Source organism: Orbicella faveolata, unplaced genomic scaffold (genome assembly GCF_042242905.1).
Source record: "Orbicella faveolata isolate gen_17 unplaced genomic scaffold, um_ofav_v1 contig_47, whole genome shotgun sequence".
In the NCBI taxonomy this organism is placed as follows: domain Eukaryota; kingdom Metazoa; phylum Cnidaria; class Anthozoa; order Scleractinia; family Merulinidae; genus Orbicella; species Orbicella faveolata.
The window spans coordinates 15,995,820-16,019,225 of NW_028301577.1; the positions used below are offsets into that span (position 1 = coordinate 15,995,820).

General features: G+C 37.7%; 2 protein-coding genes across 4 annotated transcripts in view; one reads left to right on the plus strand and one right to left on the minus strand.

Moving 5' to 3' along the window:
- LOC110058235 (protein strawberry notch homolog 1-like) overlaps nucleotides 1-10,450 on the plus strand; it is a 41,419-nt gene extending 30,969 nt beyond the window's left edge. The window contains exons 24-36 of the mRNA XM_020764838.2: nucleotides 823-888; nucleotides 1,217-1,286; nucleotides 1,479-1,591; nucleotides 2,012-2,083; nucleotides 2,178-2,277; nucleotides 2,638-2,712; nucleotides 2,943-3,089; nucleotides 3,307-3,401; nucleotides 3,685-3,777; nucleotides 4,388-4,531; nucleotides 8,431-8,507; nucleotides 8,820-9,013; nucleotides 9,360-10,450. Coding sequence (XP_020620497.1) covers nucleotides 823-888; nucleotides 1,217-1,286; nucleotides 1,479-1,591; nucleotides 2,012-2,083; nucleotides 2,178-2,277; nucleotides 2,638-2,712; nucleotides 2,943-3,089; nucleotides 3,307-3,401; nucleotides 3,685-3,777; nucleotides 4,388-4,531; nucleotides 8,431-8,507; nucleotides 8,820-9,013; nucleotides 9,360-9,448 — 1,335 coding nt within the window. The 3' untranslated portion in view covers nucleotides 9,449-10,450. The remainder of the gene's footprint in view (nucleotides 1-822; nucleotides 889-1,216; nucleotides 1,287-1,478; nucleotides 1,592-2,011; nucleotides 2,084-2,177; nucleotides 2,278-2,637; nucleotides 2,713-2,942; nucleotides 3,090-3,306; nucleotides 3,402-3,684; nucleotides 3,778-4,387; nucleotides 4,532-8,430; nucleotides 8,508-8,819; nucleotides 9,014-9,359) is intronic.
- A 3,035-nt stretch (nucleotides 10,451-13,485) lies between these two features.
- Nucleotides 13,486-23,306, minus strand: LOC110058238 (2-oxoglutarate and iron-dependent oxygenase JMJD4-like). 3 transcript variants are annotated; one of them, XM_020764853.2, is made up of 11 exons: nucleotides 23,031-23,306; nucleotides 21,217-21,327; nucleotides 20,420-20,468; nucleotides 19,994-20,038; nucleotides 19,574-19,705; nucleotides 19,108-19,134; nucleotides 17,216-17,428; nucleotides 16,240-16,267; nucleotides 15,312-15,398; nucleotides 14,371-14,427; nucleotides 13,486-13,977 (listed from the first exon to the last, which is right to left on the minus strand). In XM_020764853.2, the coding sequence occupies exons 1-11, from the start codon at nucleotides 23,200-23,202 to the stop codon at nucleotides 13,591-13,593; spliced, it is 1,308 nt and encodes a 435-aa protein (XP_020620512.1). In that variant the 5' UTR covers nucleotides 23,203-23,306; the 3' UTR covers nucleotides 13,486-13,590. The 3 variants fall into 3 exon arrangements, with proteins under 3 accessions (XP_020620512.1, XP_020620520.1, XP_089135391.1); XM_020764861.2 differs by lacking the exon at nucleotides 19,994-20,038 and having other exon boundaries at nucleotides 23,031-23,305; XM_089279265.1 differs by lacking the exons at nucleotides 19,994-20,038; nucleotides 21,217-21,327 and having other exon boundaries at nucleotides 23,031-23,305.
- Nucleotides 23,307-23,406: the final 100 nt, after the last annotated feature.

Below are 23,406 nucleotides of genomic sequence, written 5' to 3' on the forward strand. Positions count from 1 at the left end.
TTGCTTGAAAGCTCGGCTTATTCCTTGAAACGTGTCAAGTAAGGCTGCGTTCCTTTGGGATGTTCCGGATCAGGATTACTGATCCAAGGTCACTTAGAGCATGGATTATCATTGGTTCCTTTGATGCACCATGATCTGAGTAATCTTGGATCATTAATCCTGATCTGGAACATCGTAAAGGACCGCACCCTAAATTTGGCTGCTTTCAGTTGAAAAATGATGACATCTGTTGGAGGAATATTGTAAAGGAGATTCAAAGGACTGGAGCATAATTAAGCAAGCTTTAGCGGCGAGTAGTGTATCTTTTTGCTCTTGATGTGTGAATGAACTCCAGAGAATCCCGGTGGACATTTTATGGTTTAAAGTACTGTATCGAACACGAGAGACGGTGTTTTATCGGGTTGTCCAAACACAGAGAAGAGAGTTGACAAAATTCGAGGTGTTTGGATAGCCGATGAAACACTGTCTCGAGTGTTATATATATATCTTCTCAATCAAAACAAAAACTAAGGAGTAAACGGAGAAGTAAAATCGTTAAAAATTTAACGTGGAATTCACAAGTCAGGTTACGATTTTTCCTTGAATCGCATAGCCTTCTTTTTAAATGAAAGAAAACCCCGTTTCATTTACGTCTGTGTGAATGTTGCAATATTCAACGCGCTTTCAAGAGTCGCAATTCCACGCTGAATACCTCGCTTAGGTAACCAATCAGGGTGCGAGAAAATCTCAGAGCTATGCGATTCTGTAATATACAATGTATACTGAGTCTTTATTTTTTATCATTAGCTGTGAATGACTTGATATTCAAATTGTGTTTTTCAGAATATTGCCATCATATCAGAAGCTGCAAGCTCGGGTATATCCCTGCAGGCGGACAGAAGAGCCAAGGTATTTACCATGCATGTTTATGATTCATTCACTGTCGTCCGTTTTGCAATGTATTTGTTGAAGTAAGAAATCCTTTTCTAATTGAAGAGTACTGCATTACTTGACTCAAGTTTGAGTGAACGATAACCAATGTTTGTCTTGCATCTCACGTGTGTGCTCCACACGTGTGGCAAAAATAGGATTTAACCTTGTTTGTGGGTGGTGCTTTAAAACACATTTGAATAATGTGATTAATGTATTCAAAATTGGACTCGAAATCAGGTGATTACCATACAAAATGTGAATGTGCGGACAGGGTCTGAAATGCTTCCCGTGTTCTTTACTTCAGAATCAACGTAGACGTGTTCACATCACTCTTGAATTACCTTGGAGTGCAGACAAAGCCATTCAGCAGTTTGGTAAGAGTTTTCTTGGATCCCTTCACTTCCTCCTGGAAATGCTGTCTCTTTAGCCAACTAAGTAATCCAACAAATATATATTATGAAACAAAATTAATTTGAATGAAAGAACCAGTCCTTTTGATGCCAGTTTTGCCACACGAATGTGTCTTTGCTGTTATCGTTAGTGACGTATGGTTTCCCTGACAACAGGTCGGTCTCATCGGTCCAATCAAGTCAGTGCGCCTGAGTACTTGTTTCTGATATCTGAACTGGCGGGAGAGAGACGTTTCGCTTCCATTGTAGCCAAGCGACTTGAGAGTTTGGTAAGCTTGCACTTTCTAAAGATATGAAGGGGTAAAATGCTGGAAAACATTTAAAAACAGTTTATAGCACATTTCCAATTTTGCTGGAACTCGTATGATGTTACTTTGGAGAAAGATATGGCTATCTGTTCTGCAAAGCATTTATTTTCAACAGATGTACTGTGCATGCATTGGAGTTGCGTTATCACCACCTCTGTGCTAATTTGTTTTCCAGTATCATTCCCCAACATGGTTCAAGACGACCATTAACTTTGTCTCAGAAGGATTCCTATGATGTGGATGTTGCTTTCAAACATCTCATAGCAGTGGAAGTAGAGTAGCATCTGTTGTCTAAGGCCTAATGCTATTCTTAATTCGCTTTTTATTTGAAAGCAATCAAAATGGACAATTTTGAATTTGGTCAACAAAATATTGTTGCAGGGAGCACTTACGCATGGAGACAGACGAGCCACAGAATCACAAGATTTGAGCAGATACAATTTTGACAATAAGGTAAAATGTCTTTACCTATATGATATTTATATGATAATGCATGTTACCGGACAGGATATGTATGGAACTGACCATGTGTGTTTGCCATGATCAGTATGGTAGAGCTGCTTTAGAGGCTGTTTTGAAAGCTGTCACTGGTCAAGGTTCACCATTGATTCCACCACCACAAGACTACAAAGGACACTTTTTTCAAGGTATGTTAATATTTGGTCTGCGAGACACTGACAAATTACGATATTTTGCGATAACCCAGTTCAGTAATTGCTTTATCATTCAATCACCAAGTTTGTTTTCATATGTAAATCACTCTCTGACAATTCAGGGAAGCCATCTGCAATCTGGTTACAATTACTCATGAGCAGAATATTATTTGCAACAAAACACAATTTAGACCGTACTTCACATAGGGCAGACCATTATTCGTAGGAAGTTTTTTGCAAGTCACGTGGTGTGCTCTCGGCCAATGAAAAGGAAGCAAAAACTGCATCAAACGATAAAGACTGTTGCCTGCTAGTTTTGTGATGGTCCTTACTTTGTCTCTGTTATTTTAACAGATGTGCGCTCAGCACTGATCGGTGTTGGTCTTGTTGTCAAAGATGACAAGAGTGGCTTGTCCATTTTAGATAAAGGTAAGGTGGAGTGTTACTCTAAACTTAAAAATAATTACTGGAATTTTAAACTTTTATTTCAAAAGCCACTTTGATTATTGACTCCCCTGTCATTTTTTGAGATATTTCTGAACCTGCTATTGTTCCGAATTACTACAGTTATTTCAGCAATGTTGGCAAATTCAGGATTTGTGACGGCGAAGACTCAACCCAAAAAGCACTGATGGGTTATGTTGATCTCCCTTTTTCAGATTATACCAACATATCACGGTTTCTGAATCGAATTCTTGGAATTGAAGTGGAACTTCAAAATCGTTTGTTTGCGTACTTCACGAAAACGCTGTCAGTTGTGGTACAACAAGCCAAGAGGAGTGGAGGCTGGGATGAGGGAATTCTGGGTAAGACAAGGACACTGAATGCAGAGGCAATGATTGTATTCCAAATCTATGCACGTACTTGGCCTCAGTCAAACCCTAAATACAAAAAAACTAATTTGAAATTCAAAGCTTGAGCTACGAAATAGAATAAATAGAACAGATTTTTAAATCTCACTTGTTATTTCGGCGAATAGAACTAATCTTAACTAACAGAATTTACTCTGTTGATTTGTTTCAGATCTCGGAGCTAATGGTGAAGCAGTGAATAATCTCAGTGTTCAAACATTCGTGGGCAATTCAACATTCGGTACAGCTACTACAGAACTTCACACGGTCAGCAACTACTATACTCGAACTATTTGCAACACATTTGTCAGCCTGAGTTACACGATGTATTTTGACATTTTTATCAGGTTTATCTTACTTGTTTGTCGCAGTGTAACAGCAGTGTTTGAATGTTTGTTTGGGATTGACGTCAATGCAATATCGTCACTTATTTTAGTGCAGAGAAATATAAGTGCAAACTCTGTGAAATTGAAAAAAAAATACAACTACTATGTGTTAACTAGTGTGGGATGTGTATGCCTATTCAGTAATTGTGTTGTTTCATGATCAGGTAAGTGTGGAACGTGGAATGTCATGGGATGAGTCATTACAATTGAGGAGAAGCCACACACATCCTGATGACGGTTATTACCTCTCCCACCAAGTGAGTCATCAACACGTTCTTTACCACTCCAGGTTTTCGTTTATTTATGATCTTTGTTTGTTCAGTTGTATTTATTTATGTTGGTTCATTTCAAATTTTCATGGATTTAACTTTTGAGTAATGAAGTATTGTAGTGCTGTAAGATGACCCAGATTGGTTAAGGCTTTACAACAACAGTCCAGTCTCACTACAGTCCACCATCCCAGCTAAATTTGACTTGTTTCTCTGGAACTGAACTCTTTTAATGTGGACACCTACAAGAACCACACTCATACTGCTTTCTAGGAGAGTTTCACTGTTTTGTTTGTATGGCTCTTGTAGTTGGCAGACAGAAAGGTAGCCTGGTCTAGGTGTTTTGTTGCTTGTTGAGCAGCGCATAAAACAGCAAATGGAAAAAAAGCGAACGGTTTTGGACAACAATGTATCTCTCCGACCTACTGTCGTCTTTTTTCAGCCATCTTTTTTTGCTGCTGTTCCTTCCGCTACTCCTCAACTAACCGAACGACCGAACGACCGAACGATCGACGAATGATAGATAAATGACTGGATACTGTGTAAAAAGTTCACCCACCTTTTTTATGCTATTTACGTGTCCTTTGTTTGTATTTAGACACGAAATAACAAGACAACTGCTATCTTGGTTATTTCTCAATCGCGAAGTAAGAAGAAGAATGTTTTTAGTGTGTACAGACCAAGTACCGGCCTTCAAATAAAACAAGACACACTGGAAGAAATCAAGAAAAAGTACAAAAAGGTATCAACCTAACTATGACCGAATAATTTTTTTTGCTGTACCAGAGAAGTAACAGTACAATTTGTACTGATGGATTTTTCCTGTCTAAAAATTTGTTTTATTAATTTTTGTTATTAACTCGTTCTGGAATTTTTACAGCCCTATACGAAATCGTTTCGTCAGGCAAAACATTGTCGTACCATTTTTGTTTTTGTTTTTATTGATTTGATTAACTTCTCTCTCCAAGAAACCATTAAATTACTCGTTGTCATCCACGTACAAATCGAAGTGCAATGTCAAGGAAGTAGAGTAAACAATTTTGAATGAATTAAACGTTTGTTTATGCACAGTTCAACACTATCAGTATGAAACTGGCTTCCATCGTTCACTCGGTTGACCAAAAAAATTCTGTATCTTCGGAAACAGCTAAGTTTTACACTGTTGAAAACCACTAGGTATTTCCTCGAAAGTAAACAGAAAAGGTATGTCGGAAATTTTCCTACCAGAATTGAATGAGGGTTACCCTTGAAAAAGTTGCTGCATTCAACGTGGAAATAGTATTTAAAGTGCCACTATGATCAAATTTTTACCCCTTGATTTTTTTGGTGTATCACATAGAATGGCATGAAAGAATAAAAACGCCGTTTACCGTTTGCAAATATCTGCATTCGTTCCGGAGATATTAAAGTTTGAAAAATGTGTAAAATATGCAAATAAGATAACCGATGACGTCATATACTCAACCCAATATTATATCAAGCATATACCGGTAAATAGAGCTATCTTGGTCAATTTCCAGCACAGATTACTGAAACTTGGTAAGCTAATAGTTCTACAGATAACACACCTACGGCAATAAAAAATTCTGTTCCCATGGCAACTCACTCTTTTCCAATTTCCACCCACTTGATTTCAATATTTTAGTGATTTTCAGCGCAAAAAATATTTAAAAAGGCCATGAACTCGACCTATCATATTCATATGCTTGCTGGATCATGCATATGAGGTACCATTAACAAATATCAACATAGGCACGCAAGGCATGCAAGAGTTATTTTTTTGTGAAGCGTCGGAGATAGGAGCATTCATGGAGCTGTTTACAGAAATGCTTTGGTTAATTTGACAATTTTTGGGGGGAAAAACTGGGAATGATGTACATGCGATGTTACATCGGTCATGGTAAGATAGTTAAATAGTAAGCCATAAAATGGTTGACTGAACAAACTACAGTAATCTGACACGTCTCCAAATTAATGTAGATACCATCTTATTTTCTAACAGGCAATTTGATTCGTTCTTTGATACAACCCACACTGTGATTAGTGTGACACGCGCACATGCATAACTCCCTCACTCACCTATCACATAGCCCTTCGAACCCCCAAGAGGACTTTTTGCTCAAAAATACTCAAGTTAAAAAAGAGACCTTTTCGCATTTTATACGAGTCGTAAGTTTACCGTTTTTACACGCAACACTACTTCACCGAAAATAGAGAGAAAGAGGAAAAAAACCTCTCTGACACGTTGAAAGTCTGATTTAATTAAATTGCACTTTAACTTGGTGCCACGCAGTCTTCAAAGAACATTTGAGCAGTTTTCATACTTTTTACCTTTAAAAATATCGGACTGAAATGAATGTCATCAAATAAAACTATTAAACTGCTACTGCAGAGACGTAAAAACCGTCCAGAAATGAAAGCTTCTTTTTTGTTCAATATCCTGGAAACAATAGCCGATAACTTGTCAGCTCTAATTGAATTTACTCCCAAACAAAAAACAAAAGTGTTAAGTTACCATTTGTAACTAAAGATAGCAAACATCTCGTGGGAAAGAGTGGTGACGATTCGTCAGCTCTAATTGAATGTACTCCCTTGTGAAAAACAAGTGTCAAATTACCCTTTGTAACTAAAAAATAGAAGTATCTCGTTATATTTGCATGCAACAAGAACAAAACAATAGTTACCTGTACTTACTATTGTAAACGTTAGAACTCTCAAATCTAAATTGTCTCGTCTCCTCTAAAACATGTCGTAAGAACTAGAAGCGACGATTCGTGACCTCTAATTGAATTTACTCCTTGTGAAAAACAAAAGTATCAAGTTACCTTTGTAACTAAAAATAAAAATATCTCGTTCTATTTGCATACTACTAACTCACAAACTGTTTCAAAACTCCAGGCTCATCTCGTTCATAACTAAAATCCTCAGCCTAACCCACAGAAAATGTCGAAGTAAACCCAATATATGAATACTTCCTCCTCTTTTATAGAAGAATAAATATGGCGGTTCTGAACTCTATCGGGATCAAATCTGCTCGCATACCATTTACCTTTACAACAAGAAATTTGATTGGCTGTTTATAGTAGATCCAATCTGATTGGTATGACATACATACATCTCTCACTCATTCATTGACCCGTCCATAACATACCCAACGCGCCGACTAAGAGGTGTTTTTTTACAAAAAAAATAACTCAAAAATGGAATGCCAAAGGTGGCCAGAAAAGCCATTGATATTGGGAAGGTCTGGAACCATTATGTTACCATTGTAACAAAACTGTCAAGCTCACATTGTGGAGCACATTTAGTAGAATCTTACTGCAAAGAATCAAACATTTCTGATACAAATTGGCTGAGATATCTTTCTTCATTATATTTGATGAAAATTTGGTTGAGTGTATGACGTCCTTACTTGGCTAATTTGCATATTTTAAAAACTTGAATATCTCTGGAACGAAAAGAGATATTTGAAAATGGTAAACAGCGTTTTTCTTCTCATTCATACTACTTGTTTATGTTTTAAAATGGCTTAGATAGGAAAGATGGGATTTTCGTCATAGTACCACTTTAAATTTTATCTGTAATTTCTTGGCTTGTGCTGTCTGGTAAAAGGACGAAACAGGTATGTCCGTTCATTAACTCAATAGGCGGGCTTCATTTCATTAACTGATGAATAATAAACAAAGTTTGTTGTTTCTGGAAATTAATTTATGGACTTAATCGCAACTCGTCGTTAAGGTGGCTCAAAACAGTTTTCCAGCAGTTAGATTTTGATGGGTCATTATAACCACTCTTTATCACTTGATGCTACAATCATGGTATCAAAAAACTGCCCAATCAATGATGAACATGTTATCATTTTCGTGACACGATAGGGTGTCATAGCAACAGTATGACCTGCTAAAAACACCCTTAGTTTTAGGGGCTTCTAATTCAAAAAAAGGAACGGTGAGCTTTTTTAATATTATCAAATTCTAATGAACACTATAAGACACAACTTTTGGCAAAGTTTAGAAAAATTCTGTTCGTAGGGCTCAGAGCCACCTTAAATTTTCAAAACTTTAAGGTAGCTCTGAACCCTATGTACAGATTTTTTTAAAAACTTTGCCAAAAGGTGCGCCTTAATATGCTTATAAAAATTTGATAACATGAAAAAATTTCACCTTGCCCTTTTTGAATTAAAAGCCTCTAAAGCTGTAATTAAGGGTGTTTTTAGCAGGTCATACTGTTGCTATGGTAACCTATTGTGTCACGAAAATGATAACAACGTGTTCATCAATGATTGGGCCGTTTTTTTTGATACCATGATTGTAGCATCAAGTGTTCAAGAGTGGTTATAACGACCCATCAAAATCTAACTGTTGGAAACTGTTTCGAACCACCTTAAAAGAGAAACCACGCACGCGACAAACTATGAAAATGGCTGCACATGAAGCACTATTGTAAGAAGTAAAGTTCAGAAAATCGATCATATCATCTCAAGAAATGTGGTCTACAGTCGCTTCAGTTGAAGAAAGTTCAATGTTTTCGTTTGTGAGTTAATATTTGTAACAACTGATTATGAAATTCTGTTAGGAGAATTAGTCAGGTGGCTTATATAGGAAGAAGAAAATATTAATGTGTCCTGTTTGTTTGGTAAAGGTGTCAGACGCCGAGGCACGATGCAGTTGGATAGATCAGTATGATTCAGCTGCCAGGCAGTGTAGCCATGCCTACTGGTAAGTGTACCGACTAGTCTATTACAACTGTGTATGATCACATGCCACCATACTTGTGATCGCACTTCAACTCGTTCCAAATAAAGAGTGAATATTCGCTCCAATACCCCCCCCCCCCCCCCCCCCACCACCAAGATGCTTTAGTACTCCGTAGCAGCTGTGGTTTGGGACAGTACGTAATCTTAACTTTGAGTGTCTGGTTTTTTTCCTGGGAATGAAAGCTGTAAGCCAAAGGCAGAGTGTCTGTGCTGGGAGGCTTTTTTGATTAGACGCAAAGTGACAAGACTGAATGTTGAGTGTCTCTCTTGTTAGGAAGGGTAACTGTAAGCGGACGGCACTGGGTCTAAGCTGCGAGGTTGGGAGGCGACAGCGTACATTTCACATACTCAGCGGATCAGTTCTCAGCGTATGGAGCAAGGTGGAAAGTGTTTTAGCGGGTCAGCCTGGAGCTAATTCCAAAGTGCAAATTGTACGTTGTAGAAAGAGCGATGGATCCAGAATTGTTGGTGAGTATTGTAAAACATATTCCAGAAATTCATAACTGCTTCCTCGCTAAGAGAAAGTTTTTGTCTCGCTGTAAATGGCAATGTTGAGTATAGATGAAAGCTACATGTATAAAACTATATACAGCAGGGGACTACAGGACGTCGACCATCAGGAGGAATGTCCACGAGAGAATCGAGAGACTGTAAGAATATCCATCATGTCTGTTGATGCTTTATACTATATGCATGAAATCTATCGACATGGTAGATTGGCGACTATCTCTGACCAGTGATTTTACCAGGATATTTGTTTCAGTACACGCACTTGCTGACGGTGTTGATTTCCTATTATTGTTTTTTCTCGTAGGGTGTCTTATTCCAAGTAACTGTGTTCCTCCTCTGTCAAGAGCTCTCCTTACCACAGACGCTCAACAGGAACCCATCTTAATCATGTAAAGATAAAACGTCTATTTTGGCATACGAAATCTAATTTTCTGGTGTAAAAAGTGTACAGATAGATAGTAGAATACGTTAAATTATTTAAGTGGTCCCTTGAACGGCACTTAAGGTTCAAGCAAAATTGTTTACAGTCAATTTAGGCGAATTGCTATTTATAGGTTCAAGAAAGATGCAGTAACAGCTTTGTAATTTAAAATTCGAAATAATTCATTTTTGTTTCGTTGCTGTTTAGTTGCACCAAAATATTGGTTCGAAACAGTAATGGCATATTTCTACAGCCATTTTTTTTCCAGTTTATTTACTGTTTCGTGTGTCTCGGTTTGTGTGACTGGTGCACCGGTAAAGCTCCGAGCTCAGAGCGAGAAAAATGTCTGCGATACTCAAAACTATAAATGGCGTTAACCGTTTTGTTTCTATAAATACATGTGATGCCAGATAAAGAGAAATTACAATTGCGTGAAAACAATGACGGGTCGAATTTTTGCAAGATTTTAAAGACCAGCATTAGGGTGAGTAGAATATATTTCGCCAGAGTTTGTTCTAGGCTCCGTCAATTCTGCTAGTTAATAGCTTTAGTCTCGTCCTTATAGGTTCTGTTTTGCTTGACACCTGCACTTATCAGTGTTACATGTACTTAACTTATTTTTTCAGTGACTGTTTGTGTATCACTTTTTGCGTGACTGATCTAGTTCATTTACATCGCCAGTGTCTTGTTAATGTAAAGCTATTACAAACCCCAGCAGAAAATGCTTTTTCTTTTGTTCCTTCGACGAAATTTAAACTGTAACTGACTGCTGTACATTTTCATAGATTAAGAGATTGCTTTTATAGCCCAGGGCGTTGTGTTTCGATGAACTGTGAAGTTCACATATCTTTAAGACCCTTTAATACTGATGGAAGTAGTAAAAGTCCAGTTTGTATATCAGTGTTCGTAATTATCACTTGTTTGGAGGATGTTCGACAATAACGCAACATTATACCGACATTCAATTCGTTCAAGCTCGTTTGTTTTACTCTTGTATTTTCCTTGTCTTGAAAGAATCTGCCCTGCATTGTTTGTTCCATTAACGGAAAGACGATGAGTTATGATGTGAAGTATATATGAAATAATTCATATTTGAACTGCGGTTGTAGATGAAAGTGAAGAATGATCATCGCAGTAAATTTTCCAATCGGAAAGAAGAAGCCTGAAAAAATCAGGGCTTCAACGGGACTCGAACCTGTGACCTCCGCGATACCGGTGCGATGCCACACATTGGGAGCGAGGTCAATTAATTGAGTTCTTATCTTCCCGTGAGGAGTGAAATGATGTGGAGTATATATGAAATAATTCATCAGAGTTCGTACGGGTCCTGGAAAACCTAGAAAGTCCTGGAATTTGTCTGTGGCATTTTCCAGGACTGGAAAGTCCTGGAAAAGGGCTCCTGGTCCTGGAAAGTTCTGGAAATCTGTTAAACTCAAGTAAAAAATATGAAATGTGTGGCAGACAGTAAGGAGAATTAACATTGAGATCTTGGGAGTGAAAGGGTTAATATGAATTTTAGCGTCCTGGAAAAATCAGTCAGAGTCCTGGAGAAGTCCTGGAAATTTGTTTCTGAAAAAGGGTACGAACCCTGATTCATATTTGAACTGCGGCTGTAGATGAAAGTGAAGAATGATCATCGTAGTAAATCTTCCAATTTAAGCAATAAATTGCTTAAATTAAATTGGAAAATTAAGTGCGATAATCATTCAATAAATTGCTTAAATTGGAAAATTTACTGCGATGATAATTCTTCACTTTCATCTACAGCCACAGTTCAAATATGAATTATTTCATACATACTCCACATCATTTCACTCCTCACGGGAAGATAAGAACTCAATTTGACCTCGCTCCCAATGTGTGGCTTCATAGCTCAGTTGGTAGAGCATCGCACCGGTATCGCGGAGGTCACAGGTTCGAATCCCGTTGAAGCCCTGATTTTTTTCAGGCTTCTTCTTTCCAATTGCTTAAATTGGAAAATTTACTGCGATAACCATTCTTCACTTTCACAATGAGTTATGTTTTGTGAGATTAGTGGTGTTACACACGAGTGCCAGTAACATAGGAGACGCCGTACGCGACCAGACACTGGAAACTAGGTACAGTCACACCTCTCCATAGGGTCAATACGGACACCTATATTAAAGACAGATAGCTTAGTCCCATTGATGGATTTACATAATCTCTTCCTCTACAATACGACCACCTCCATACTAAAGACACTCCGATCTGCCCCTTTGGTGCTCGTATTTTAAAAGCGGCCCTCTGTTAAGCGGTCACCCTCCATTAAGAGGTCACCATTCAAATTCCCGAAATTCGCCTCACATATTTACTGTATATTTGACCTCCATTAAGCGTTCACCTCTATTGCGCGGACGCGGTCACCGTTGGACTTCCCAATTGAGTGATTTATGGTAATTCACCTCTGTTAAACGGTCACCTTGTTACATTAGATGGTCAACCGGAGCACAGTTTTATGGTCAAGAACTCTTGGTGGCGCTGAACGAAGCTCGGGGGGGGGGGGGGGGGGGGGGGAGTACTCCCAGAAAAATTGCGTGGGGATGTGTTGCCCGCTTCCCAAAATCCTTATCTTATTAAGACCACGATCTGCTATTTTCCCTACCCTATTTACGGGGTGCGGCCATACTCAATGGGTATATCGCAAGGGGTACTCCACCGAACTTTAACAGAAACCTGACGACAAGCAATAGAAACTGGTTATGTTGTGGGTGTGGCCTTCATTGACTTCAAGAAAGCCTTCAATCGTGTAAATCATGACATCCTGCTAAACAAGCTTCAAAGTCAATTTAGCATACGCGGCCCTCTATTAAACTGGTTGACGAGTTACCTTACATCTAGACAACAGTACACGGTTCTAAACGGGCAAAGATCTAGCCTCGGCTCAGTGTCTTCTGGCGCCCCCAAGGGAGTGTCCTGGGGCCCACACTTTTTACTTTTTACACAAGCGATCTCGTAGAGGCCGTCCAGTCTGGGTCCGCCGACATGTACGCAGATGACACCACCATATACTGTATCGGGAAGACCATAGTCGAAGTGTCAGCTGCGTCAAATCAATCCCTAACAGAGTTGTACGTTTGGTGTGTGAAGAACAAGCTGACACCACACCAAAGAAATCAGAATGCATGCTAATTTACAGAGGATCGTTCACTGGCCCCTTCCCACCCATATACCTCGGACACTTTTTCAACTGTTTCACGAAGCCAACACTTAATCATTTCATGTTTTATTGGTTCACTGGATTGTCTATGCCCTTGGTCAGACTTCGTTTATGGTTTCCATTACTTAAGTAAAGACCGCCCGACTAGTAAGTAATAGTAATTGGACCGAGTGGAGTGCAATTCAGGGAGTAATCGCGCGAGTAATTTCAAAATCTGAAATTACGAGCGCGATTACTCCCTGAATTGTACGACACGAGGTCCAATCACTAATTAATCGTATCTATAATAAATTTCGGAATTAAAAATATCTTTCAGAAACTTGTTTTGAACGAAAACGTCTGTAGCGCTTTTCGTAAGTTTTGAAAACTGTAGGAGACATTGCGAAGGAAGCCATTAAAGCGCGCGTAATTGACGTGCGAATCACGTGGGTATCCAATTACAGGTATCCAATTACAAAAAGTTCAAATTGGATACCTGTAATTGGACACCGTGATCGCGCCGATTACGTGACAAATAGGCGCGCGGAGAACCAATCACGATCGAGAATTTTGTTACAGATTTGATTACATGGAAAATTGATCCAACTATTATTCTTAGCTTGCACAGTACGATCATCTGTGTTAGTGAACTGTTGTTGGTGACTGATGTTTTTAAAACCTGAGAGGAAGTCATATGAAAAATGATTGTCCTCACTTATTCTCAGTAAATGGTGTTATAAAGTTTGGATTGGTGAAACTGGTTGATACGGCTGGTTGTAAGACTTCTGTTAAAGTCGTCAAGTGATTGGTCAGAACTGAATTGTCACTTTTCTACATGATCACATCACAGTCTTTTTTTCTTCATCTTTTTTTATTACTCGAATTTCTGTCTTCTCGTTATTTAATACAAAAGCAAACGTTAGTTTCGTCGTTTGTGACTTGGACTTGGATAAACTTTTAAGGTTTTCTATCTAGAGCAGCATGGATTTCCCGCAGTAGTTCGTCAACTACGATTTGAAGATGTTTATTTTGTAACTTGATGAACGAGGTTTCGTCTTTTAAACTCATGAGGCATTCTTTTACTTTTACAAGATCGTATCTGCAATAGTCAATCAATAACTGCTGTTCTTGTTCTTCCAGAGTTTTCATCGAAGCGCTCCAATCTTGAAACACTGAGCTTTTAGACTCTGTTTTTGAGTGAGATTTTTTACTGTCAAGATGTTTGTCTTGATTACCTTCATCCACAACTTTCCCTGTGATTGTTCGTATCCTTGGGCTTGCGATAACGTCAAGAAACTCCACGAATTCTTCATAATTCAATCCACAACTTGCTCTTAAAACAACCTGACACAAAAAACAAACACAAAATTACCACTTAATAGAACGTATGCACATGACGTCATGGCAGCCATATTGTTGTTCCAAAGCATGTTGGTGTACCAAACCAATCCTGTGGGTGTTCGACTCTTTTCTCATGTAAACAATTTCTTTTGTTCCAATAAATTTGCATGGCTGCTGGACACGTGAGTGCATACGCTCTTTAGAAGAAAGTCAACAGGACAGTTCATGAAAATTAAAGATGATGAACCAAGCATACTGCATGCAGGCTTTGGACAGCTGTTACTATTATAAATAGACAACTTCCTTTAATTGATTCTCGATGATTTTCTTTATTCTCTAAACTTTCCTGCTTGACAATCTATTGATCCTGTTAGGATAAATATGATCTTGATCTACCTGACAGTGTTCATGCCAGTTTTCCATGTCCCTACAATCCTCTATACTCCGGTGCACCTACAACAATATACAATAAATTTTATGAATAACACAAAACTTAAAATTAAAATTTTAATGACAGTTGATAGGTAGTTGTCTTTTTAGCAGATATAACAAAACTCGGGAAAATAGGTCCGCAATGCGTACTTGTGGTGTCATGCCTAGTTTTATTCCATTCGGTTGGAGTGTTGTTTTTAAGTGTCAGTATCTGGGAGTTGAATTGCTACAAGTAGAAGAAGGCAAGTCGTTACCAATTTTAAGTGGGAAATTTAAGGAAGAAAATGAATCATAAACAGCACGACAGAGTGATTAAGAAATACAAGATAACTTACCTCGAACAAATACTACTAATTTGTGATGGAAAGCTCTTCAAAATTTTTTCGCAAAAGGTAAAATGGCTGCAATTACACAATGATGATACGCCAGAGGCAATGGCCGACGAAACAACTCGAAAACAATTACTAGTACTCAGTCTACCTGTCAGACAATCAATTCTCCCCGAGGTCTGTCACCTGTCATCTAGTCCTCAAAGTGACATCACCTCAGGATCTGCCTCTGACTTTGTGGTCTGTATGCATATATTTATATGCATAAGACCACAAAAACCATTGGTTTTTTTTCTGAAAATTGTAGCGGCTGAAAACAATGAGTGACAAGGAACACTCTGAGAGTGAGTTCTACTACTCTGACGAGCTACAATTTCAGGAGAACAGCCAATTCACAGTGTTGAACTATAACCGACTTGGTGGAAGGATGAAGGAAACAGCCAAGAGGCTTTTCATAGGCCATATAATAAAGCCATATAAAAAAGACTGTATTGGTTTGAGATTTCCACATAAATACCTCATTCTCGGTTAATAAGTAATTAATATAGCTCTCTTATCTGAAATCATCCAGCTTACCTTGCTAAGTTCACTCTGCAAGTGTTCCCACATTTTATAAATCCCACAAGCATTGGTCCAGTTATGGTTGATAGAAATGGTGTCCTCCTTGAAATAGAACATAAAAGTGTTTTATTTATTCTGTCAATATGGAGGTCATTTGTAGGTCACAAATTCACGTTTACTCACCAATTTACCTATGAAAGATTTTCTTATTATAAATGGTACCTAAGCCAAACCTTTGATAAAAGAAAGTCTTTGACTCAAGGTTACCATGTATCTTCATGGTGAAACATTTTCAAGTTTTGTTTTTCACATAAAAGTAAGCTTTAAGCTATGAGCTTTCAGACAAAGAAGGAGAAAATTCAAGAGGTAAAAGTTTCTTACTCGTTAACAGATAATTATTGATATTTTCTCAAAACTTTGCTATTACTTTATTATTACTTGCTATTACTATATTATTACTTTATTATTACTTTTGCTGGATGGAGACATTTGAGGAGTTACAACTCAAAGGAGATTTGTCAGATTTCAGTCGAATTTGGTCAGTTGAAAGATTAACCTATTGTGCACTATACTGTGTTGGGAAATTTGACAATTTAACAATATATTTTGTTAAGAGTAATTTCTGTGCATTCACTCTGTAACTTTTTACAGCAACTGTGAAAATATCTGTAACTTTTGAATGCAATTAAACAAAGGGAAACCCCAAAATGCTTTTTAACCGTTTGGGTTCCTCACCTTGAGGAAAAAATACAATTCCCAAAGGATAAAAATCATGTTGAGTTGGAACTTAAAACAGATGATTTATAACTTCCAGTTTAGAATTTGCGGAAAATTTTAATCATGAGGTGCTAAATCCATTGGACTGAATTAAGACACCCATGAAGGTACACGGTAACCTTAATCAACTTTCCAATCTTTCCAATGCAAACTTCATCAAACTTACCAAGTTTATAACTTGATGGTGCCAACCACTGAAATTAAAAAACGTTTATATCAACTCACTCAAACATATAATTTTTGTTGTTTTTGTTGAAAAAGTTTATGCTTATGAAGAAGGTTCAAGCTATAATTATCAGTTCCTTTTTAATAGACGCCAGTTAGAACATAGGGCATCACCCAGTTTTGATCATGTCCATCCTTTGCAAGCCATACAGTTAAGGTTAAGGTTTAAAGCCTGAAGTTCTGCCTCTACAGTCCTCCCCCAGGTGGATTTTGGATGGTGTCTTCTCTGTTTATCCTCTGTTTTAAGCTTTGAGGACCCTTAGTAGTTAGTAGATTGAAGTTGTCTTTACCGGTAGAGCTCGAAATATTGCTGCAGTCGTAGTTTCACTCATAATAATAATATGTAAACTCAAAGGGTGGTACATCAGCACCAGATGAATCCTTTCTTCGTTGTTATGGATATGGATACATTTCTCAAGTGCTTCTTCGCAGATAATGGAGGCTACCCTTAACCGATCGTTGAGAAGTAAATCAGAGGGAAAACCATGGCTTTCAGAGAAGGGTCATATCTTGGCATTCCTGAACAAAGTCATTATCTTTGGAGCAAAGATCGAGAAGGTGCAAAAACTGGGAGCACAGAATCTGTTTTCTCAGTGGTGCGGATAAGAGGGCTGCCAGGAGTATAGTACTCTGCAGGCACAGTCCAATGCCAACCTACCATGCCAAGGTAGCAGTCTCAACGTGATGACCATTGCAACTAATAATTTTTTTATTTATTTGCAATGTAAATTCACAGAATGGTGAACCCATTTGAACTATTCTTTAATCAGTTTGCATTGTGGTATATGATCTTAGGTTATGTTTTGGTAACAAAGAATAGAGAGAAGACTATACAGGAAATTTTTATTTTCTGAAAAAATTGGAACATATACTTTGAGCAGTATCTTAAAATTCAATAGTCTTAAGCGCTACGATACCTCGGGACAAAAATGACCTCTCCCTCTCTCTGTATGACTGTGATTGGCTTTGAGGCTTTTTCAAAGTCTGGGAATTGATGTCTGTCATTCATGTCATCTGACGTGATGTCATATACAAGGTTGCCTAGCCTGTCAGTCAAATATTTTTCTTGACCTGGTGGATAAATCAGCCACTTCTTGCATCCACAAATGTTTGCAGACCAACTATAAGACCTTCAAAAAAAATGCTTTAATAAGAAATTCCTCTTTGCATTTAAAAAGAGAGAGGTGGTAGTCAGGAGCTAACATTGTGACACAATGGTTTGACACTGGCTGTTGCTTGAGCCCTCATCAGTTGATGAAGGCTCAAGCAACAGCCAAAATGTCTTGAACAAAACATCAAAAAATAGTCAGTGTCAAACCATTATCTTACCATGAAACTCCTTTCTTTGAATGTAATGATTTATATGAGCGCGTATTATACTAGGCTTTGTGACACTAACGTGAGTGTCATATACATGTACACATTTTTGTTATATAGATATGAGTGTTTTACTTAACAAATAAAGAAGCCTAAGCTGTGTGTTTCACTGTAATAACACATGACAGGCATTTGAGAACTCAAGTGTTCTCAAATGTCCGGAGTGTTTTATCACAGTGTAATACACAGCTTAGGCTTCTTCATTTGCTCTTCACTTGCTTTATGATATAGAGGTAATGTGGCAAAAAGCAATAAAACCTGCTTTTTCTATGTTTTACACTCTGATTAAACATGGGTTTTTGACCAAACAGAGCACACGCAGGGTCTATATTGTAATGGAAAATAAACTACTGATAAAATTCATACAAAACCTTGTCTGTGACCTACTGAAAGGAGGGTCACTTGAAATTTTCAATTTTCGGCTCCTTCATTGTAACTGTTTGAAAATATTAATTCTCCCTCACAAGTGTATATGGAAATTTGCAATTTTGCACTGGTTAAGAATCACTTAGATTTTTCACAGTTGTTTGTGCAAACATTCAGTTCGTCTATATTATAAAAGTTTGTGTCACAGTGAAACTTGGAAAATCGGAACTCTAAAAATATGTTGAGAATGTTTATTGTGGCCAATCACAAGTGAAATCCATTGGTCACAAACCAATGCAATGTGCCGGGCTGACATGACTGGCGGCCCTTGAATCACTCAAGCGCAAACAATCCAAATCAGTGCTCTCATTATTTCACTTTGTTATTTTGTTAATGACAAAAAACGACAAGTAATAGTGATGAGAATGGAAGTCTTTCATTATATTTTTGTAATTTGGGAAGGAACAGCAGAAAATTGAGGTATTTCCAAAATTAGCAAACATTTGGATTTATCACTGCCATTGCCCAATCTTTCCAGGGTCTTTAGAAGGATTGTAATACTTACTTGCTAAAATAAATTGAGTTAACCAAAGACAATTCTAAGGTTAGTGAAACCACCAAAATTTTGAAGTTTTAACCATCCCTATTCATAGCCACATCAAATTAACCGTTACATCACTTGAGTAACCTTACGCCGGCGGGATTGTTGTTTTCCAAAATCCCTAAAACTAAGTCCTGGCTATGGTTCTCGATACAAAAGAATAGCGATTATTTAGACTTTCAGTAATATATAAAGACAGAGGGTGTATCTTGGTTTTGTGACTGATGGAATACATCGGTTTTCTGTGGTTTCTGTGACTGAAAATCTCGCTTGTGATTGTTTAAAACACAGTAAACATTCCAGACATATTTTAGGTGTTCACAGTTTTCTGACTTTCAATGTAAAAACAATATTTTACTCAGTCACTCTCATATCCTCTATATACTGGCAAAAGCAATGAATGAACAACAGCGTTCTCATAAGTGCAGTTCAAGGAAGTTCTTAACAAACCATTTAGTAGTATACCTGAACACATCTGCATGAAAGGGGGTCCTAGAGAAAAAAAGAACAAATTAAAACAACAACAAAACTTAAAATTGATAATTTAATAACTTTTCAGTTTTTTAACTGGATTATGAAAAAACTGTTTTCTATAAACTAGGTTCAACCAAAATTATGCAGGTCATTCAATGAGGATGGGGTCCACCTCAGTTAAAAAATTCAAGCCTACAATATCTTGTTTTTCATGCATGGTTTGCTAATTTGTTGCTCGTGTGCCATGCAAGTGTCTGTTGAAGCGTTGTCCCAACATGACTGTTCAGATCAGAAACAAACTCAGATTTTTTGTTTCAAAATCATGTCTTGATGCTGTACTTGATTGAAGTCATTGCATTGCCAGACTTTCAAGAATGCCAGGAATGAAATGTACACACCACTACATGTAAGTGCAAATGATAGTGGAGAAGAAATGTTTATAAACTTCTGACCTTACCAACTGCCTTTAGGACCCATGTAGACAAACCGGTAATCATCAGCTACGTCACTACGCTGGTCCCAAAACTCATTCAAAAAATCAGATTTAAAATAGACTGGTGTTTCATAGGCATTGTAGGCTGGAAATGCTCTGAGGAATGAAATGAGCTAATAGTAAGAATGCAAAGTTGACAGTTACTCTTGGGTTTCTATTTCACACATGAGACAGGTAATGACCTTTAATCATAGGCATAGACTAGTGACACACTTAATATTCACCCTGGACATGCAACTTTCTGACCTTTTGATGGTGGTGAAGTTTTCATATCATAATGATCGCAAGAGCCATGTTGCCTTGGCTCCTAGAAGGTTCAACCATTCTAGATTAGTCATGAAATCAATGATCACCCCCTGCAAAAACTCAGAAGATTCCACGAACCTTCTTAAAGGGACATATGGTGCAAGTCCTCTCTGTCGCTGCACCCTAGGTGTTCAAACAGGGAAAACGGAAGAGAATAAAGAACACTTTCTTGTTGTAAAAAAACGGAGGCTGAGTAAAAGCATGGCCCTTCTTTGTCCAATAAGAACATGGAGAGGTAATAATTTTAAGTCCTTCAAGAGGCATAAGGGGACAAGATGCTGGCTTCTTCACTATTCTGCAAATTTGCCACCAGACATAGACATGTGTCACCTGACATGAAATAGTTGAAGGTGAATCTCACATAGCAGCCACATTAGAGTTAATACAGAGCACTTGCAATGCCTACCACATCACTGCCTTCTTGTCCCATGCACCATTGAGATTGTGTAATCAAATATAATCATGACAAAGAAAAATATTTTACATCTAAAATAGCAGACTTACTTACAAAAATGCCAGTCCTTTAGGTAAAGTGTCTGAGTATCATTGATACCTATTGATGAGATTTTTAAAAAAGTTTCAGTTTCCAGTTAAAAGTCACTGACTGTTGAAATGTTTGTTGTATCCAAAACTGTGCATGAAAAAATAACTTTGTCATTTGACTATCTGAATGAGTGTAAGGCTTCTTCAGTTTGAAATAGAGTCATGGTTGAGAACTAAACAATTCTATTACTGTTACAATGTGTTTTGTTTATGTCTTTGTGTCAGTACACCATGCTCATAAGTTTATCTTGACAGCCCCCTCAGTAGGACCAAGACATTATTTTTCACATTTTTTTCAGAAGCTTACATCAGGATATAATAATGTTATCATTAAAAATAAACAGATGAACACATAATGAATAGTTCTAAAATATTCACATTTGATACCATATCATCTGAGGATATCTGAACACAAGAAAGACCAAAACACTGGGCTTTTCTGTCCTTCTAATCATGCCCACCATCTGCTTTGCATAAACTATCATTGTTTATGATCACATGATCAGATTATGTAAGCCATACAGTCACAAATTTCTTATACATTTTGAGTGACTCTTCACTCAAAGCAATTGACATCTAGCCAATGTGCATCATGTTGTATTTATAACTGTTCCAAAAACATGTTGATCATGTAATCCTAGTGAACACTAATCAAATGGCATTTTCAAACCATGGTGCCTGTCTGCATTTTTTGAGGTACACATTAACTTATGGAAAAGCTAACAAGGAGAGCAGTATGCAGCAGGTGACAATAATACCTTGAGACCTGTTCCTCCAATAGTCACAAAACTGTTTGACTGACATGTCTTCCTTGACTTGGCTGCCATATTTTGTTTGACAGCAGTTAGCAACAGGTGCTATAGCATGACCTGTTTGGAACACACATTGAATATAGACGGATCAACTCCAATTTCCCCTTGTTAAATCTCTCAAGAGAGTTCCATTCCAGGTGAATATATGAAAGATAGTGAAAGAATTTTAGTATTTTATCATCCATTGTAATTTAATATATTTTCCTTATATTGGTTTCGTTATCGTTTTTTTCATTTTTATTCTGTAAGAGCATTGAGATTTTTTAATGTAATGCGCTAGAAATAAATTATTATTATTATTATTATTATAATAAATTTGAACTATGGAAAAAGATGTAAAGATGAGGGTGATCATCACAGTTATGTACACAACTTAAGCAGCTCTGAAAATAGAGCCTAGAAAAAGACCTTGCAAGCCTGAATTTTTTTAATGCTTTATTTTCTCAGTAACCCATGTACAACCACCTCCTTCCCTAAAAAAAAAAAATCAGGAAGAGAGATGTCTGTGTAGCAGCGTCACTAATATCGTGTTTCTCACTCAGGGTGGTGTTCCTGGAATGTTTGGAACATAGGGCAATTGGTTGTCATTAGTGGTGGGCCGATGATCGATTATAATCGAAAGTTGATCGAAAAGTTCAAACGACACAACAATCGATTATGCTTTTTTCATAATCGATTGTCGTGGAAAAATTAAAAATTTATTGGGGACAAATAAAAGTATCAAAATCAATAAAAATGTATGTTTAATATATTCGTGTGAGTTGTCTTTTTTCATGGACTCCTAACTTCTAAGTCATAACAGCAGATATAGTCTAAGATTGAATGTGTTAGCCTGTGCATACCCTGCGCACTGTGTTGTTGTCACTTCAAATACACCACGCTTATTTGAAAGATTTGGCATGCTAAGCTGCTTTGCATTTTGTAAACAACTGAACAAAACATAAATTACAAGCTCACCGTTTCACGTTTGTAGTATCACTACTATCACCAGCAAATGAAAGGTATTAAGAAACAACATTGCAGTGAAAACTCGCCTCAAATTAATTCCCAGGGTCTTCTTTCAGACCTGCCTCATTTACATATTGCTGACGAGTCCAACATGGCGGCTGAAATGGCCGAGTTGGAGATCTGTCATAATCCTGGAAACACCAGGTCAAAAGTGTGAGAATATTTTGGTTTTTATGAAGTGAAGAAGGGCCCAAAACAAAGGAAAACTTGGATATGACGAAGGTAATCTGTAGGCTCTGCAGAAAGCAATACGCCAACAAAGGTCTGTGGCACGCGTGTTTTGTTGATTTCGTGTCAGTCTCATGGAATGCTTATTGGTAGATTTTTCCGATTATAATCCATGATCGATCGATTGAGGCAATCCGATTATTTCCGATGATTGATTGTGAAATCTCAATCGATTCCCACCACTAGTTGTCATACCAATCTGCATTACATAAGACATTTCCCGTCTTTTGATTGGTCAATCGATCACTTTCTCCAAATGCCACGGAGGTTATGGAAACCAGGCATTTTCGAAGGTACACGCCACAAGAAGTTTGTGCCAACCCGCAGAATGTCGATTGAACATACTCATATATGTATGAGTTGCGCTAGCAGCTACAGATGCACAGAAAATACCGGCAACTGATGACGATCGAAACCATAGTCTTGCCTGAACAAAGCATGTACAACTCGAAATTCAGTCAACAGAATTGTGCATAAGCACCTACACCTGCCATGAACTATTTTAAATACAGACTCATAGTTACCAAATTCCTTTGACAAATAGTCTAGGTCAGGCTTCCCGTCTTTCACCCATTCCTTTCGACTTCTCCAGTGTTGGGTGAGTTCGCTGGAAAATATGCAAAGCTGATTTGTTTCCAAAAAAAATTCAAAAAACTCTCTGCACTTAATAGCTCCGATACGCTTTAGATCATCCATGAACTAGGTCTGCATTCTTGCTACTTTGCAAGTTTTTCAAGCCACGTTGTTCCGCCATGTTGTTTTGATGCCCCATCTCGTTCCCAGAGCCTTCGTTACCCTTGTCCAGCGGAACGGATAGGGGTAACGAAGGCTCTGGGAACGAGATTGCCCCAACTATTACGGCGCATCCTCAAAACAAATTGCCGCTAATTGACTGGCGGC

Coding starts and splice junctions, on each gene's coding strand:
- LOC110058238 (XM_020764853.2), bottom strand. CDS start 23,202: ATGGATGATCTAAAGCGTATCGGAGCTATTAAGTGCAGAGAGTTTTTT. Junction 19,706..19,993: donor CCATATGTCCCTTTAAGAAG/GTTCGTGGAATC, acceptor TTCATTCCTCAG/AGCATTTCCAGCCTACAATG. Junction 15,399..16,239: donor ACCATCAAGTTATAAACTTG/GTAAGTTTGATG, acceptor TTCTATTTCAAG/GAGGACACCATTTCTATCAA.